Source organism: Thalia democratica, chromosome 3, assembly GCF_965202585.1.
Source record: "Thalia democratica chromosome 3, ktThaDemo2.hap1.1, whole genome shotgun sequence".
Lineage (NCBI taxonomy): Eukaryota > Metazoa > Chordata > Thaliacea > Salpida > Salpidae > Thalia > Thalia democratica.
In genome coordinates, this window is record NC_139167.1 from 56,322,283 (window position 1) to 56,341,928 (window position 19,646).

The following is a 19,646-nucleotide window of genomic DNA, read 5'->3' on the forward strand; positions in this document are numbered from 1 at the left end:
ATAAATTAGTTAAACTTGGATTGAAGTCTCTAAAGTATATAGAAGACGGGAATTTGATTACTCTTTACAAAATTACTTTAGGTAAATATATGGTTTTTTACAGTCAATATTCAGTTTTTTCCATAATTAATCAGTTAAGAGGAAATAGTAGAACAAGAAAATGTATACATATTTTAACATCAGTCAGTGGCATGGTTCATTCTTCACAGAGCAAAGACTATGCGGAACAAGTTACCACAGAGTGTGGTATCGTGTGGGAGGTTTGAACATTTTCGCTTAAAACTAAAAATGTTTTATTTAAATGCTATAAATATCAGTAAAGTTCATTAACTTTCCATTAAAAACAAAAAGAGAAAATAAATAAGACATTTTATAATATCAATCTTATCTTAATTAACTACTAACTTATTCATTTTACTATTTGTGTTATTAACTATTTTTATTTCCTTTCGCATCCCCTAACAGACTAATGATTAACTTTTATTATTTTTTTACAAAAGTGTTTCTTACTATACTAAGTTCACGCCTTTTATACCAAGCAAATATATTTAAACTTTGAGTTCTTTATATACCTAAATTTGTTTAATATTTCTAACTTTGTTTATTTTGTTGAATATAAATGTATTTTGTTTTTCTTTTGTCCTGTATAAGTGGCTCAGGATTTGATGTCTGAGTCCAACATTGCAGAACAAACAATATTATAGTAATAATAAATGTTTAGAAATAAAAATTTAAAAGTATTACAGCTTTTCTCGCTTAATAAAAAATGTTTTGTTTATATTTTGTCTACGTCACTATAAAAAAAACTTCATTTTTAGTTTATTCATTGTTATGATCTACATCAGGGTTTCCCAAGCTTTATTTTTAAAGACTTTCTTTAAAGGAATGAAAAAGCTATGGCCCCTCCGAAAAGATTTCTCAGAAAACTACCACTAAATACGCCTAAGACCTTTTTTTTGCTTTTCATCTCATCAGCCCCAGAATATCTAGTGTAAGTTTAGGCTACGGCGTTGCGGCTTCCCCTTTTACAACTTATGACCCCCTAAATTTCTTTTTTTTTAATACCTGTATGTAACTTCAAAACAGCCATTTAAATAAGCCTAAGACTTTTTTTTTGCTTTTTAACCATGAACTCCAAAACATATAGTGTAAGTTTCAAAAGTTTTAAATTATGACCAAAACAATATCTATCACATTAAACTAGATCGCATTGAAACAACTATCACATTTACAGTAGATCGCAACAATACAATTATCACATCACAGTAGACTGCAACAACTATCAAAACGTATCGATAGCTGTATCGTTGCGACCTACTGTGATCCGACAGTTGCATTATTGAGATCTACTGTAATTTCGTCTGATTAAGCCCTTCTATTAAGTTTCTAACTTTCTTTCGAACGTACGGGTCCACTGTGTACATAAGCTCATTTGGCTGCCAAGTCCATGAGGACGAAGGCCCTGAAACATCGACTGCCTTCTGCGTACTCCAAGCGAGCTCCTCATACAGTTCAGAGGTGGCTTTTTCCTTTTCACCTACCGAGATTTCCGAGCGGTAGCCAGCGAGCAACAAATTTGCAACGCGTCTCGGTTCTCCGTCGACTTTCGATGCGGAGAGCTGCAGCCGCTCAAGTTCTATCGCGGAAGCCACGCTCAAACGAGCTTCGTCCGCTGCGTTCCGGTACCTTTCTTCGGGTTAGTGGGTGGCGATAAAGCGCGAGGTCGGCGGCCCTTCACAGGTTTCCGCGGCTTCGTCGGCGAGCCTGATCGTCTCCACCCCTCAGCCTTTGCAGCGTCGCCATCCAACAAGCTGCTCGGCTTTTTTATCGCAATTTCCTTGATTGCGTTGAAGCCGCTCGGCGTTGACAGCTGAGCGATTCAGAACCTCCTTTTCATCCAGACTTGGTTTCAGGTTGAGGTTTGCTGGAAGCAGAGTTAAAGACGTCAAAGCGGTTCGACCTCCTCAGCTGCCGGTGTTTCGCTGAGATTCTCGAACATTTCTGCAGCAGCCTGCTTGCGTTTTGCATTACAATCACTTATTATCTGTGATTTTTCACTTTTTTAGAACCATATAATTTGCAACTGAAGAACATGTCCTGGACAAGACATCAAACTGTATATGTGGTGTATGGCACTATAACCGAAAGATTTTTATTTTTGTACACCAGGTCCTTGGACCAAATTGATATAAATTTTATATTTTTTTCGGTATTTACTTTTTATATAAAATTTATTATATTTTGTAATTCATTTAGTGCACTCAAAAAGTTGGTTCTAAAGACCTGGTGTAATTAGCGAGTCAAACTCTACAGATACTGTTTAATGTCTTCTACAATAATACCTTGAACATTTCTCATGTATCAAGCTAACGGTGCTTAGATTTTATCTAAAATAAATACACTGACTGCATACATAAAATAGAAAATACTATCTCTTTGTTAGGCAACAGAAAATATTTCATTACTGTATAACATTTCACAAAGTATACCTCTTGTTTGTATATTAGTATGCTATCGTTTTCTTAATTTAGCTGATTTGATGGTTAAAATTAAGTTCTAATTATTACAAAATATACATACAACATAAAATAATGACAAATTTAAACAGTACTCTTTCCTTATCGAACTAACGCATGTTTCTTCAACGGAGATCTGTAAAATGTGAATACTGTAAGAAAAGAATAGAGCTAAAGTAGGTGTATGTGTTTATTAAGATATTTGTTTTACATCATTCTTATATAGTATTCTTTTCTTGAAGTACTTATTTTTTACAGTGCTCCTTTGAAGTTTGTTAACTTGTTTCCAGTGAACTTTCTTCCCTGCGATCTTTACTAGAAAATGATTAATTTTAAATTTTAAATAGTCATACAACATAAATATATTTTAAGTAATTTAAATTGGTGCTCACTTTCATGTTTAAAAAATTATTTGGTAGTATGTTTTTAAATTTAACGTTTTATCTCTTTAACATCTTTATTTTTATAGCTTTTGTTCACAGTTAATATTTTCTAAAATTCTGATCAAATATTCTTTTTTCAAACGACCATTTTTAGTTCAAATAATTCGAGTCTTGTTTTAATGTGACGGCGTCTTCCTATTATTTTCTGAGTAAGCAAATTAAATGTTTTTTAATAATAAATATTTATTTTTAGTTATAAAAATTTATTTAAAGTCTTTTTGCTGACTCAGCTAAAATTAAGGGAAACACTGTCAGACTACAATCGGACCCAAACAATTAAGTCAATAAAAATTACTTTAGATTTGTAAGAAAATGGAGGTGAAATAATTAGATAAATGGTTAAAATATGTTTAACACAGGAATGTATTCAAATACATATATTGAATACAAATCAGGCAGTTACTCAGCTTCCCGCTGAACAAATCATAAAACTAGTATGTCATTTTAGTATTTTTTTATTGCAGAAACGCTGTTTGATAATCCGTTCAGCAGTGAAGCTGAGTAACTGTCTGGTCTTGAAATAAATAAATTTTTCGATTAGGTAAAATAAGCAAATATATATTTAAACTTACTAAGATAATAGATAAGCTTTAAATAAAAACCATCTGGTAACTCTTTCAAAAGAATTATTTATACTCATTTGAAAAGCTAAGGTGGTTAAAGCTTCACTAATAAAGATTCAGAGTACTTCTAGCAAATAATTTTTTTTTAAACCCTAAAAACTAATATTTAACTAAAAAAGTTTTAAAGGGCTGTTTTGAGTTTTTGTTGTAAATATTTTTCTAAGACAAACAAAATTAAAATTTCTTTTAGGTACCTAGATTATTCTGTTTTATCAATTTTATAAGAGAAATGTGTATAAGTTTAGAACTAGAAGAGTGAACACAACAAACGAGTTTTAATAAATTAAAAAAAAAAGACAATGGAGCAATTATATACAAAAAAAATACGAAAAACAAAATTGTTAACTACAAATATCTGCACTAAGACAACCTTAACTTAGTGTTTGTGCTATTTTTAAACACAATAACATTATACTTTTTCAATAATATTTTTTTCTATTCAAGTATTTACTATGCATTAATTTTAGCACACAGAGGATTGAAAACTCAGTTTTTTTATTGTGATCTTTTCAAACTAACTTTAAAGTAACGTTTTTCAAATTAATATTGATTTTAAATTTAATACCAGGTCCAAACATCTACTATTATAGGGTGCACTTCTACTCAAATTCGTACAAAAAACTGTTCTTTTTTTTTAAGAATTTTTATTAGTTTTTATTTTTTTACTATCACTCTTACCCCTAACCCTTACCCTCGATCGGTAGCTGTTTTTTCTTTTTTTATTATTTTACCTTTTAGTTTTCTTTTTTATAACAATTTTTATTAGTATTTTTTTTAACTATTACTGTTACCCCTAACGCTTACCCTCCTTCGGTAGCTTATTTAATTAATTTATCTTATAGTTTTTTTTATTTATCTTAACTTTTTTTTTTCGTGCCAAAATGACTATCTGTGCAAAACTGTCACTCGTGCATAATTGACCCTCCATCTTATTTTTAGTATTTATACCAATTGAATATCAAAATATAAGCAAAACTTTGTTCCTTTGAAAAGATAAAAGCAGCTTAATTCTGATTCGCTCAATAACAAAAAAAAAACAAGTTTTGAGTCCACCCCTTTATGTTTCAGATTTGAAAGCTTTAGTCTGTAAATCATCTAAACAGAGTCAAAATCATTGAATAAATTTTTTTTTTAACAACAAGTAAAAGTTAACATGTTAACGGCATTTAATTTAAACTATAAGTTAGTAAAAATTTAAGAGTTTTTGGTACATCATAAAAACAAACAATAAGTATAAGTTTAAAAATGTTACAAAACTAACCAATTGACAGGGAAAGTATACTTAAAGGTCAGTCTGAGCTTAAAAAATCCGAGTCAGCATTTTTAAAAGTCTTTTTCTTAATAGCCTTATCCCTAAACCACTTAACCCAACCATAATAAAATTTAATTTAAAACTAAAGTTTGAATAATTAAAGCTAACATGAAAAAAGCTTGCCGTCTCAGCTTTTTTTTCAGCTCAGACTGACCTTTAAGTTGCTATCCAACGGACAGTATATATTTACAAAGTTTGTTTAATTTTCTAGAAGTTTAAGTCTGCTTTTAACACTTATGAGGTTTAAAAAATAAAACGCTAGTAAAAAAAACTTCGTAATAAAATTCAAAGCTGATCTTTTAGTTTTGTTTCAAAATGTTTTCCAAAAGTATATATATATGCTTATTTAAAGGATGTCAGTATTTATTACAGCCATCATCAACAAATGTTTTGCGCAATCAATAATAAATAGTAAACTTTACCACACGACCATCAACAACAGTATCCGAGATAATCTACGACCGGTTTTGTCCTCAATAGGACTCATAAGGCGGGCATAATCTCGAGAAGCCACTGTTGAGATCTAACCAAACAGGCTTAAATGCATATGCACTGATGTGGCCGTAATAAATACTGGTTAAAACCGATCAAACGAGCGCAGACCATAACCTCATAACAAGCTGACAATGTCTTAGACGTTGGGCTGTGAACGATTTGGCTGCATCAAATTTTTGGACTTTACCCACAAATAATCGCTTCAGTGCCTATTATCTTAAACCCGCTTGCTTAGATTTTAACTGTATACTGTAATGTGATAGTTATATTGTTTGCGGACTACTGTGATGTGATAGTTGTATTGTTACTATCTACTGTGATGTGACAGTTGTATCATTTCGATATACTATGATGTGGTAGTTGTATTTTTTGCAGTCTACTTTGATTTGATAGTTGTATTGTTTACAGTCTACTCTGATGTGATAGTTGTATCATTGCTATATCCTGTGATGTGATAGTTGTATTGTTTGCAGTCTGTTGTGATGTGATAGTTGTGTTGTTTGCGGTCTACTGTGATGTGATAGTTGTATTGTTTGCGGTCTACTGTGATGTGATACTTGTATTGTTGCGATCTACTGTGATGTGACAGTTGTATTGTTGCAACCTACTGTGATGTGATAGTTGTGTTGTTTACAGTCTACTGTGATGTGATAGTTGTATTGTTTGCAGTCTACTGTGATGTGATAGTTGTATTGTTTGCAGTCTACTGTGATGTGATAGTTGTATTGTTGCGATCTACAATGGTGTTATAGTTGTATCATTATACCTACTGTGATGTGATAGTTGTATTGTTGCGATCTACAGTGATGTAATAGTTGTTTTGTTTAAGTCATAATTTGAAACTTACACTAGATACTCTGGAGTTCATGGTGAACAGCAAAAAAAAGTTCTTGGGCTTATTTAATGGCAGTTTTGAAACACTTATGCACATATTGTAGAAAAAATTCAGATATTTAGGGGGCCATAAGTTGCATTAGGGGGAACCACAAGGCCATAATTTGAAACTTACACTAGATATTCTGCAATTGATGATGAACAGCAAAAAAAAGTTCTTAGGTACATTTGATGGTAAATTTCTGAGAAATCTGGTCGGAGGGTTCATAACTTTTTTATTTTTTTAAAGAGGCCTTTTGAAAAAAAGTTTAGGAAACTCTAGTCACATCATAACTTTATGAAGTATTAACGTTAAAGTCTTGTCTAGGCTGTTTTGACTGGTTTACTGTGCGAAAACTAAAAAAAGAAGAAAAGAAAAAAAAAAAAAACTTTGATTGTTCACTAAAACAATGTTTATAGATTTGCTTTTTCTGATTTGCTAAATAATAACAAAAATAAAAAGATTGTTGAATTTATTACAAAGAATTTTTCACCTTTAGCTTGGACATCCCTAGAAGTCAAATAAAATATACTTAAAATAAATTTAATTGTGAATAAACAAATTATTAATATATAAGTTTTTCCTTTTTAAAAGGAAACTTTTACTAATTTGATTAAACTTTCCATTATAAAATGCTATTCGATGTGAACAAATGATTATTATGCAATGTTTATGAACAATGAGCAACTTTACTTTTGAAAAATGTTCAATGTAATTACTTAATTTTAATTATAATTAGTTTATCATATTTTTTTATCAAATTTAAAAGTAGTTTCAAAACCAACTTTTACAGCTGTTTCAAGTAAAAAAAAATTGAAACAAGTTTATTATGTTATGCGTAGAAAGCACCGATACAACTATCACATCACTTTAGATAGCAGCGATGCAACTATCTCATCACAGTGGATCGCAACAACACAACTATCACATCACAGTAGATCACAATGATACAACTATCACATCACAGTACACCGCAACACTACAACTATCACATCACAGTATATCTCAACAATACAACTGTCACATCACAGTAGATATCAACCATACGACTATAAAATCACAATAGATCGCAACGATACAAATACGTAGATAAAAAATATTGAAAATGCTACTTAGAGTGATGGCCTTCAATTGATTACTTCAAATTCGCCATTAAATTTAGAAAAGAGTTTATGTAAACGTAAGACAACTCTAAAAAGTACTGAGTCTTAAAGTCAAAGCTCGATTTCTTAAGTAGTTAAACAATATCGATGTGATAATTGTAGCTCAATAGTGTTGCGGACGACAGTTATAAATATTTGTAGACTTATAGTTGGTCTATGCGTAAATTCGAGATCTTTTTAAGTTTTAGGTTATGATTATACCGATTGTTGTAATATGTTCAATACTATACGGTAAAAAGTCGTTTTTTTTAAATATTTTTAAAGTTAAAAATAATTGATATTAATTAAAATTAAAGTTTTATGATATATTTAAAAATATGAATTGTCAAACACTAATTTGTCTGTTAATTTTTCTCTACTTGGACTAAATTCAGTTTACTTTAAATTTTATTTTGGAGATTGTAAAAACAATTGTTAATTTTTAAATCAATGCTACGTCGTTTGTACGTTGCTTCAAAAGTTGTTTTAGATTATAAATTACCTTTTCTGTAATAATTGTAGTGTTGAGGTCTACTGTGATGTGATAGTTGTATCATTGCGATCAACTGTGATGTGATAGTTTTATTGTTGCAACCTACTGTGATGTGATAGTTGTAGTGTTGTGATATACTGTGATGTGATAGTTGTATTGTTACTATCTACTGTAATGTGATAGTTGTATCATTGCGATATACTGTGATGTGATAGTTGTGTTTTTTTAGTCTACTGTAATGTGATAAGTGTACTGTTGTGATCTACTGTGATGTGATAGTTGTATTGTTAATATCTACTGTGATGTGATAGTTGTATCATTGCGATATACTGTGATGTGATAGTTGTGTTGTTTGCAGTCTACTGTGATGTGATAGATGTATTGTTACTATCTACTGTGATGTGATAGTTGTATTGTTTGCAGTCTACTGTGATGTGATAGTTGTATCATTGCGATATACTGTGATGTGATAGTTGTGTTGTTTGCAGTCTACTGTGATGTGATAGTTGTGTTGTTTACAGTCTACTGTGATGTGATAGTTGTATTGTTTGCAGTCTACTGTGATGTGATAGTTGTATCATTGCGATATACTGTGATGTGATAGATGTGTTGTTTGAGGTCTACTGTGATGTGATAGTTGTGTTGTTTGCAGTTTGCTGTGATGTTATAGTTGTATTGTTTACAGTCTACTGTGATGTGATAGTTGTGTTGTTTACAGTCTACTGTGATGTGATAGTTGTATTGTTTGCAGTCTACTGTGATGTGATAGTTGTATTGTTTGCAGTCTACTGTGATGTGATAGTTGTATTGTTGCGATCTACAATGGTGTTATAGTTGTATCATTATACCTACTGTGATGTGATAGTTGTATTGTTGCGATCTACAGTGATGTAATAGTTGTTTTGTTTAAGTCATAATTTGAAACTTACACTAGATACTCTGGAGTTCATGGTGAACAGCAAAAAAAAAGTTTTTAGGCTTATTTAATGGCAGTTTTGAAACACTTATGCATATATTGTAGAAAAATTCAGATATTTAGGGGGCCATAAGTTGCAAAAGAGGGAACCACAAGGCCATAATTTGAAACTTACACTAGATATTCTGCAATTGATGATGAATAGCAAAAATAAGTTATTAGGCACATTTGATGGTAATTTTCTGAGAAATCTGGTCGGAGGGTCCATAACTTTTTTATTTTTTTAAAGAGGCCTTTTGAAAAAAAGTTTAGGAAACTCTAGTCACATCATAACTTTATGAAGTATTAACGTTAAAGTCTTGTCTAGGCTAATTTGACTAGTTTCCTAAGCGACAACTAAAAGAAGAAGAAAAGGGAAAAAAATTAAACTTTGATTGTTCACTAAAACAGTGTTTATAGATTCACTTTTTCTTATTTGCTAAAAAATAACAAAAAAAAATTGTTTAAATTGTTACATAGAATTTTTCACCTTTAGCTTGGACATCCCTGGAAGTCAAATATAATATATTTAAAATGAGTTTAATTGAGAATAAATAAAGTATTAATATATAAGTTTCTCCTTTTCAAAAGGAAACCTTTACTAATTTGATTAAACTTTCCATTATAAAATGCCATTCGATGTAAACAAATGACTATTATGCATTGTGTATGAACTACTTCACTTTTAAAAAATGTTCAATGTAATTACTTAATTATAATTACAATTAGTTTATCATATTTTTATCAAATTTAAAAGTAGTTTCAAAACCAACTTTTCCAGCTGTTTTAAGTTAAGAAAAATTGAACCAAATTTATAATGTTATGCGTTTCACAAAAATTACAAACCTTTCGGTAATGATTTATTTTAAACTAAACGAAATCAAAAGCCTGTAATTATTGTACACGAATTTTACATAACATGATTTATATTTTAAAAAGTTTTTTGAGTTTGACAAACAACTAAGATAAAGTAAACAAACCCGATTAAAGTTATATTCAATATATGTTTTCAATTTTAAAATATACATTTATCTGAAGCAAGTAGAAGTTATTCTAAAAACTTATCAAAAATAAAAATTTCAAAAACTATAAATAATTTCTTAAAAATAGATTACTTTTGTATTTAAAAAAAAAGGTATAGTAGAAAAATATCTAAAAAAAACTCAGAAGTAAACTATTTTCATTACAGAAAAGAAATTAGTACCAGAATAAACAACACAACTTTAAATTTTTGAACCTTCTTTTAGCAACTTTAATTTTCTTCTGAGTATTTTACCAGCAGGACTTCTTGGAATTGAATTTATAAAAAATATTCCGCCCCGTAAACGTTTATAACTGATTACTTGCTCTGTTAAATTTACTACTTTAAAAAAAAATCTCTAAAACTTAGTGATTTAATCATAAAAATACCATAAAACAAACTTTAGAAAAAATTGTAAGTTCCAGAATTAAATAGCTCTTTTTTACTAATAAAAACCGTCAAAACATACTAAAATATTATAAAGCTAAAAAAAAAAAAAGATATTGGAAAAAAATACAAACTGACCATTGACGTGTTTGTGAAGCTCCCCCGCCGTCAAGTTTTCATCGCTCCTCACAACGTACGCTCTAGGTAATTCCCCAGAATCGGAATCGGGAACTCCCACCACTCCGCAATCGGAAACCCCCTCGTGTGAGAGTAATATGTTCTCCAGTTCGGCCGGAGCCACCTGGTTGCGGTGTTAGTTTTAAGCACGTACTTGCTTCTAAAGATTGCCGAGTTTTTGAAGCAAAATTTTTTTTACAAGCAAGTTAAGTAACAATTAGTAAAAAAACAGCCTCGGTTGTTATTTAGTTTAGTTCAAGTAACATGTTTTTATTTCCAATTTTATAGTTTTTGAATGCTGTTCCATTTTCTGTTACAAAAGCAACAAGATATGGTTATTTGCTTACTATTTGTGGTTATAAAGTTATCAAAAAATAGTTTGTTTAGAAAGTTTAGCAAAGATGGACAACGTTACACTGAAAAATATCTAAATATTACAACGAATTTTGTTAAAAGCTATTCTTATTTCTAAGAAATATTTATTGTGTCTATAACTTACAATGTCAACACATATTATTTAAATATAACAATAAATGTGAAAAATATTTTCATTTCCTAACCGGTTTCAGTGAAAAAATAGTTCGGAATTTTCTCACTGAAACCGGGTAGGAATGAAATATTTTATTTGAACATTTATAATTAAATTAGCTGTTTAACTTATAGTAAGTTAAGAAATAGTTTTTAGTTATACCTGTAATAATTTTTGTTTATAAACTTTCATTTAGTTACTAACTCAGTAAAAAAAAATTTGAAAACATGAATTAAGTTAGAACATTAAGTGAGAATAATGATAAAAAATTGTTAAAGATTTTCTGTATTTTCTACAAAAATAAATTTTTCAATACATTTGCTTGACAAAAACACGATAAAACACCTGAAAGCCATTATACTTGATGATTTCTTTGATTCTATCGACCAGGAAAAAAAACTCTCCCTCCGTGTAATACCCGATGTCTCCCGTCTTCAGCCAGCCTTGCTCGTCGAAAGCTTCTTTGTTCTTTTCGTCGTTTTCAAAGTAGCCTTTCATTACCTAATCATACATATTTTAGAAAAAAAAGTATCTTGTAGAACACATATATGAACAAGCTCGAAAAAATGTTTTGCTTATTGCTGTTGTCATATAGGTTACATAAGGCTTTTCGCGGTTTTCTTGAAAACTATCAAATTAAAGTTGACTATAAAAATAAAATTTCAAATCTAGCTTATATAGTGAAAATTTTATCAACGTAAAAGTAATAATAATAAAGCAAAGGGTATTTATCAATACATAAGTACTTCTAATTACAATGCAACTAAAATTAAATAAATAAAAAATACGTAAAACTTATAAAATAGTTTATGAAAACAACGAAACAGTTTAATTAAAGTCGTTATGTTTACACAACTTAGGTTTTATTAACAAAATACATATAGCCTCAAGCTTAACTAAATTAAAAGTTATAAAAACAATTTATAAGAGTTTATTATAAATATTTATCAAAAATAGTTTTAACATTTTCGATTATTAACACGAACTTGTGGACCGGTGATGCAAATTTCCCCTCTTTCATTAGGCCCCAGTTCCTGACCGTTATCAGGATTCACAATCTGTGAGTTTGTGTTTTAAATACTGCTAAAATTAACAGTTGTAAATATATTAAAAAGATTGAAACTTTTTCAAAATAAAGACTTAATAATTTGTTGTTTCAAACAAAATCGAAGTCTTTGTTTTTGGGAGATGATCAAACTTTCTTCAATACTTTTGCTTATACTTAAATACAAAAACAGACTTTTAGTTTTGAATTGGGAACCACTACACCGATGGAGCCCATTGGACAATCTACGTAGCTTGAGCTTGTAACCAACCAACACTCTGATAATCCCAATACTATATAAAGGAAAAAGTTTTTTATGCATACTTCTATATAAATCAACATTGTTTTTAAAGTAAACTAGAAAATCAAAATACTCTTTCAATGCTAACACAATGTACTATAGTTTAAAAAACATACAAGCACTTTATTTATACTAAAATTTCAAGTAGCACCTTGCAAAACTTTTACATTAAGTTTTTCCCCAACTTTTTTCTCCACATCTGCACTCAGTGGCGCCGCAGCGCTGAATATTTCTTTCAAAGATGACAGATCAAAACTTTCCACAGTTTCGTCCTTACTCAACCTGGTCAAGACTAACGGTACAGCCGTTACCGAAGTCACCTGATATACAAAAGTTTAAAGATATTTTAAAGCAAAATCATTAAAGTACTTACTACTACTATTATTCTAACGAAAAAAAAGAATAAAAACAATTCAAATACACATGTCATACATTCTTTTGGTAAGTAAGTAGACTAATTATAACACATACTCTAAGATAAAATATATCCTAAAAAGTTAGGTAGGTATCGATTTTTTACTTAAAAAATCACAAACTTTGTAGTAAAGTGTGATAATTTTATGAAAATATATTTTCTTATATCTTGAAATTTTGAAAGACGAGTTGAAAATATTCTTTTTATATACAAAAATGTTTAAGGTTTTGTTTAAGGCTACTAATTCATGTATTATTCATCTTCGCTTTAAACAAAAACATTAGTTTTTCCTAAGCCTTTCTACTTTTCTTCAGTAATTATAAACTACCAAATGTAAAAAACACTACTATGATAAAGCTGTTAAAAAAACATAAAAAATGGTGTAATATTACATATCATTGTATATTTCAATAAGTTTATAAAGTTGTCAAAACTAATTTGGTTTTAACACTTTACAATTACCAAATAAAATAAAATGTTTTTTTTTTTTACGGAAACAAACCTTGTACTTTTCAACAGCGTGACAAAATTCCCCGACTCGAAACCTATCCATTACGACAAAAGGCCTCTTTCCAGCATGCAGCAGCATGAATAGTATTCCGTAAGCGTGAAATAGTGGCAGCACGTGGCAATGAACTCCATACTGTTCTTGTTGTCCCACACTAAAATATTTAAGACTTTTATCAATAACGCGTTTTTTATAAATTGCCTATTATTGAAGTTATTGTCGAACGGCTAAAATATTTGTTTTATAAATTTTAACTTGCAAATTTATAACTAATTAATATTTTAAAACATTAAGCTGATAAAATAAAGTAAAGTACTTAAATCTTAATAAACTTTAGTACAATAAAAACTCTTAAAAACATGAGCGTTGTTTGTATCTATTATGTGCTGTGAGGCACGATTTAATTTATTTAAATTAAAACCAAATTTTTTTATAAAATCTAAAGTGCAAATTTGTAGAAATATAGAAATATACTTTATTTTTTAGTTTTTAAGCTTTTTGTTACAGCAATTTGTTTTTAAGTTTAAGTTTATGTTTTGACATTAAACCAATGAACTAATAAAATCATTGTTTTACAAAAACAAAACTTTATCATTTTAAGAAACACAATTACACTGTATCATCGTAAAGCGGATTTCTAAAATGTAAATCTGTAAAAATAAAAATGATAAAATTGACAAGTATTTTAAAATTTATGTAAAAAATATACAATTATGATTATAATTTTGATTCTCAATCTCCTTCTTAAATAGATTAATCTTTCAAATTTGTTTTAAACTCGCCAGTTGAAACATTGTTTTACTGCATAAACTAGATTTTTTATACTGAAAGTTTTCAAATGACTTCAAATAAGAAATAGCCGCGATGATGTTTCTGTGAGTGAGCATGACGCCTTTCGGCAGGCCTGTCGTTCCACTGGAGAATGGAAGAATCGCGACATCTTCCGACGGGTTAACGTCCAAGTTCGGGTTGAAATCTGAACAGTGAATTAACAAGTTTGAAGTGGGTTTTTGTGAAATTTTTGCAATATAAATGTTTCGATACTTGTTTTTGAATTTTTAAAAGCTACTTATTGCTACAATACACTAAAAATACTTACAACTTCAAAACTTATGCAGCTTTTTATAATCTTTCTTTGTCAATTTTTTTAAACTTCGTTCATATTAGTCAAACAGTTAAACTATTAAACACTTCATATCGTATAACAAATTATGGTTTTCCCACTGCATTTTGTTGATTTAAGGTTAATGTTTGAAAACGGAAGTTTCATGGTTCAAAATAAAAACTAAAAATTATGTTTTTTTTTTACATATTCACAAGGTTTTTTGATAATGGATGAAAAGAAAACCAAGTAATTTTTACTTCTATAATAATATATTTTAACTTATTTTAGATATTAATGTGATTGTTTGTAATATTAATTAATTTATTTAAATTATAAGTTATACTAAAAAAAATATAATATAGACCTCTAAAAAAAAACTGTGTAGTGTTTTAAATTAATCAATTAAGACTCTTATTGTTGCAACTGCTTGAAACTTTTATGTTATCAAAGTTTTAATGTTTAGAATAATATTACTATTGATGCTTGCAGTTGTATTCAGTTAAATTATAACATACACCTGTACTACAGTTACTATGAATGATAAAAAAAAAGCTTAAAGTCAACATTTAGTTTAATGCTATGTTGTATTAAAGTTTTTAATAACTTTAGTTTTAAGAAAACATAAGGAAAAAAGTCTAAAATACACTTAGTTAAAATGAAGATAAAAAACTAGAGATTAATAATTTCAGCTTTGTTTTTGACGACTGTAAAAAGTCAAGTTTTCAAAATGATACTTTGAAACATTACCTGAACCGTCGTCGTTTTCGATCATATTAAATATAGTGTCATCAGAACTAGCGTGCTTTTGTTTCAAAGTAAAAATTCCCTGCAATTAATTTTGCAAGTTAAAAATTAAAAATTGTAATAGTTGACGACAAACTTCCAAACCTTGACAGACTCCGTTTGATCTGCAACTTTCTTGACTTTCTCCATTTGCTTGTAATCAGCTATGATGTACGCAGGCCTGCACACTTTGAACTGGTTTGCTAGTTCATCTGAAAATAAAAAACATAATGAATTAATTTAAAAAATATTAAATCACAGCATCTTAAAAGTGAGACATTTAGCTATTTACAAAAACTGCATACTCACATTGAAAAGTAATACTAAATAGAAATTAGCTTTTTCCTTAAGATAATAATTTGTGTCATATAGTTTTGTATTTGTTTTATTTCTCAGTATTTTAACTCGTTGCTTAAGAAAAAACCAAGCTTTCATACTTTTAAATATAATTTTTCAGAATTTATAGTTTTTTACAGCGAAACTTAGTTTGCCAAAAAAATTGAAAAAAAACACAGTATTTTCTCAGAGGAGAAAAATATTTATCTGCACACTCACACTCTGTGAGGTTGGGGTTGCACGGGGACACTGTGGCGTTGCAGGCGTTCACCGCCAGCATCACCACCGGGTAGTAGCTCGTGTTCTGCAGGCACACCGCCACCACTTGCTGGCGCATCAAGCCGCGCTTGGCGAGGGCGCTGGCGAGCTTCCGGACTTTTCCCACCACGTTCGCGCACGTCAGTTCCGCGCCCGACCAAGTTTCTACCTGTTCGAATGCATATTGCTCATATATGTGTGCAAAGTTTCTACCTGTTCGAAGGTTTTTGTCAGTCCAACAGTTATGCAGTTAATTACAAACATTGCTCGATATTCTAATTTTAAAACAAAAGCTTATTGAGTAAAAAGTGTTCAGTTGGTTTAGTAACATTAGAATTCTGACAAACCTTTTTCGAAAAGTATACTAATTTAAACATGTAATGTGTATAAGAGTAAGAAAAAAAGAAGTTTTTAAATATATTTTTTTTATTGACAGTTTTGGTTTAATTGCATTTTGATGATTTGCTTGTAAAAATAGTTTGATTTGTTTTTATTGCTTACAATTTTTATAAAAAGGTTCTATTTATAACTTAAATATGCATAAAAATCTTACAATCACTTAAAAAGTTTACTCGGCATTCTAATTTTAAAACAAAAAAATTTTGTGTTCAGTTTACTAAGCAAACATTATTATTGTGGCTACTATGGTTTAACGTATAGATTTATTCATATTTGTTGTTTATATAATAGTAAGAAAAAAAAAAGAAGCTTTTAAACAATTTTATTGACAAGTTTGGTTTAACAGTATTTTTATGTTTTACTTATAAAAAATAGATTTACATTTATTGCTCAAAAATTATATATAAATGGTTTAATTTACTTCTAAAATATGCATAAAAACTTATAAAAGTACATGTAGTACTATTTTTAAGTATTTACTATAGTTATGAAATACTAAATACTTAAACTAAAATACTCTAAGCTTAAAACAATTAAACTAAAACAAAATTGTAAAACGGCTATAGAAAAATTTTAAAACCGAAAAATAAAATATTTTAGAAATACTTCATAAAAAAAACTTTTACATCTTATATCTTACAAAAACTCACGAATGCAGTAGAGTTCCCACCTTTTTCAAAAAGCTGCAAAAAGTAATTTGACGCAGACGCGTTTGGTATGTCAAAATCGGCTATTCTGCTTTTCAACACCATGGTAATATTTTTGTAACTGTAAATACTTTTTCTTAAACAAAAAAATCAAACCTAGTTGTATTTACATTGTACAAAAGTAGCTTTGTAAAAGTTTTTTTTTTTTTTTTTAAAAAATATTTTAATTTGAAATATTTATAAGTAAAAAAAATTTAATAATTTAAATAAATTATATATATCAATGAGGTTGCTTGGAAAGTCTCGAAGCTTCTGTTTCATACGTTATTTTGTGAAATATATATAGTTAGTAATAATTAATTTTGCATTTTGTACTGATTATATTAAATCTTAGTTTAGGTAAAACTAAGTTTTATAACAAATATGTGCAAAAAATCTATGATTTGGGTTGAAACAAACGAACAAAATATTAAAAATAATTAAGTTTGTTAAAATTTATTATTATGAACAAATGTTTTAAAACGTTTAGTGAAAACCGTTTAACCCGTTGTAGTTTTTTGGCTTATGATTTTTCTGATTTTAGAACTAGTTTTAAACTATCAGAAATATCGCAAACTATTATATATAATAAAAGTAACTAGTATGCTTCTATCTAATATCAACTTTAAAAGCTTTACTTTAGACTAGTGTTATAATATAATATTAAACTCTTTGGCTAAAGATATATAATAAACTCTTTAGAATAAAAATCAACAATGTTAAAAACTTCAAGTAAAAGTAAAAAACTTTATTAACTAAATGTTCTTTTTTTTTATTTCACTAGTTTCAATTATCAATGAAGTAGTTATTTGTGATGTGAAAAACAAATCTTTTAAATATGTTTGACTTTAAGTAGTTAGCCATTTTATTAAAATTTTTAACCGTTTTGAACCATAAGATATTAAAACAAAAACAAAAATACTTAAAAATTAATGAATTTTTTTCGTCTTATTTTTATAAGTGCTATACTACTCAATCAGATTTACAAAACAAAATAGTCAGAAATTTAAAACTTGATGTATTTATATAGTAATAATACATTTGATTACTTATTTATGTTCTATATTTCAATTAAATTATCTATGTGTATTTTTTAATTACAACTAGTTAATTTTAAGCTTTTTTTTTATATAATTCAACTTAATTACTTTAACTTGTAGGTATGTTAACTTACAACTGTATTAATTATATCTATATGCTTTTTTGTTAATAAAATCACAAACCTATTATAGTTTTATCAAAATAATATTAGAGTACTCCAAAGTTTTTTTTTTTTATAAACGCATTATTATTTTTTCACTGCATTTCAACAAAAACGTACTGCAGTATAACAAAAACACACTTTTTACTAAAATAAACTTTTTTTAAACTAATAAGTTACTTATGAGAACAACAGAAATAAAAAGTAGGGTATCAACGCAAAACCAACAGTTAAACTGAGTGCAATGAACAACAAATAAATAGGTCAAGTAATTAAACAAATAAAGACACAACTCTGTACATTTGATAATCAAACACTTTTTGTTTACACAGTTCAAGTTTAGGTTAACAAATTATAAAAGCTTCTCATATAACTAGGTCAATTAAATGACTACAATAGTCAATAATTAAATTAAAAAAATATATATATCATTAAGACAAAAGCAGTTACCAATGTTGCGAAAAGAGCATCTACAGCGGAAAAGGTGATTAACATAGAATGTGCTAACAATTATAAACTATTAAAATTTTGAGTTATCTACTATGTAGTAGTTTAATTGACCTAATTGTACCGTTTTTCACCGGTGTCCAAGATAAATGTGAACTACTTGTTCAGACAGCAAATTAATAATTGTTAGTAGAGAAAAAATTAACATTAATTTCACTGTCTTTAATAAAAAAATAAAAATTTCAATTTAAATATTTTTAAAAGCTTTTTTAATAGTTTTGAAAGTTTATAAACGTTCAAACTTATTGTAAGAAAACATTTTAAACTAGTAACATTTTTTTAGTAAGTGATCATGAAGATTTTGGAGTCCGAATTACCAGACATAGACTTTCGCAGGCTGTCGTGTAACGTTCATCTATACTAAGAACGAACAGTTGCTTGTGAATCACCTATTTTTGACGGCTTGGCAACGAAATAAGGAGTACAGCTTTTTAGTTTATTTAAGTATTACTAAACATGTTTTAATGTTTTATTTTTAAACTAATAAGGTTTTCGCGAAATAAAAAACTTGTAGTGCTAGATCTTACCCGTGGACCGTATTTTACAATACTTTTTTATTCGAACACAAAAAAATTCAAAGCTTTTGTTTTATACTTTTACTATAGATCTAATAAATTATAAACCATAGATTTTAAAAACTGATTTTCAACAGAATAACTATAACGATAATTTTAAGTACACAATTTTAAAATTTGCAGACTTTACTTTAAATTTAAAATAGTTTTATAAAGTATTGTGGTTTAAAAACTTGAGTAAGTCTTTTATATTTTTGTTTTTTGTTTATATTTTAAATATTTTAAGCATCTTTCAGCCAATTTTAAAAGTAGTTTAAGCTGTTTGACAAACTGAGTATACTAAGTCAATTTATAATTGAAGTTTAGCTAAACACATAACTTTTCTCTATAGCTCATAACAACTAAGTTTTATAAATAAAGGTATCAAATTTATTTTGAAATCACAAGACAATGCCTTGTAAAATTTAAAAAATAATAATAAAATATAATAATAATTGATTAAATTAAGGAATAAGCTTAAAAATTAAAAAAAGTGTTCTCATGTTTAGACAGTGGCAAATAAAAAAAAAAGCGTACGGAATGCTGTCTTTTTAAAGACCAGCTTAAACTTTAATCATACA

At 28.3% G+C, this 19,646-nt stretch overlaps 1 protein-coding gene across 1 annotated transcript; it reads right to left on the minus strand.

The window, feature by feature from the left end:
- Window positions 1-10,076: 10,076 nt before the first annotated feature.
- LOC145832435 (uncharacterized) lies at window positions 10,077-16,869 on the minus strand. Its single transcript, XM_082939751.1, has 12 exons — window positions 16,768-16,869; window positions 15,680-15,887; window positions 15,230-15,336; window positions 15,089-15,167; window positions 14,062-14,212; window positions 13,231-13,390; window positions 12,465-12,633; window positions 12,208-12,305; window positions 11,954-12,025; window positions 11,313-11,468; window positions 10,400-10,562; window positions 10,077-10,201 (listed from the first exon to the last, which is right to left on the minus strand). Exons 1-12 carry the CDS (start codon window positions 16,867-16,869, stop codon window positions 10,077-10,079), a joined length of 1,590 nt encoding a protein of 529 aa, XP_082795877.1.
- Between the last annotated feature and the right edge of the window lie 2,777 nt (window positions 16,870-19,646).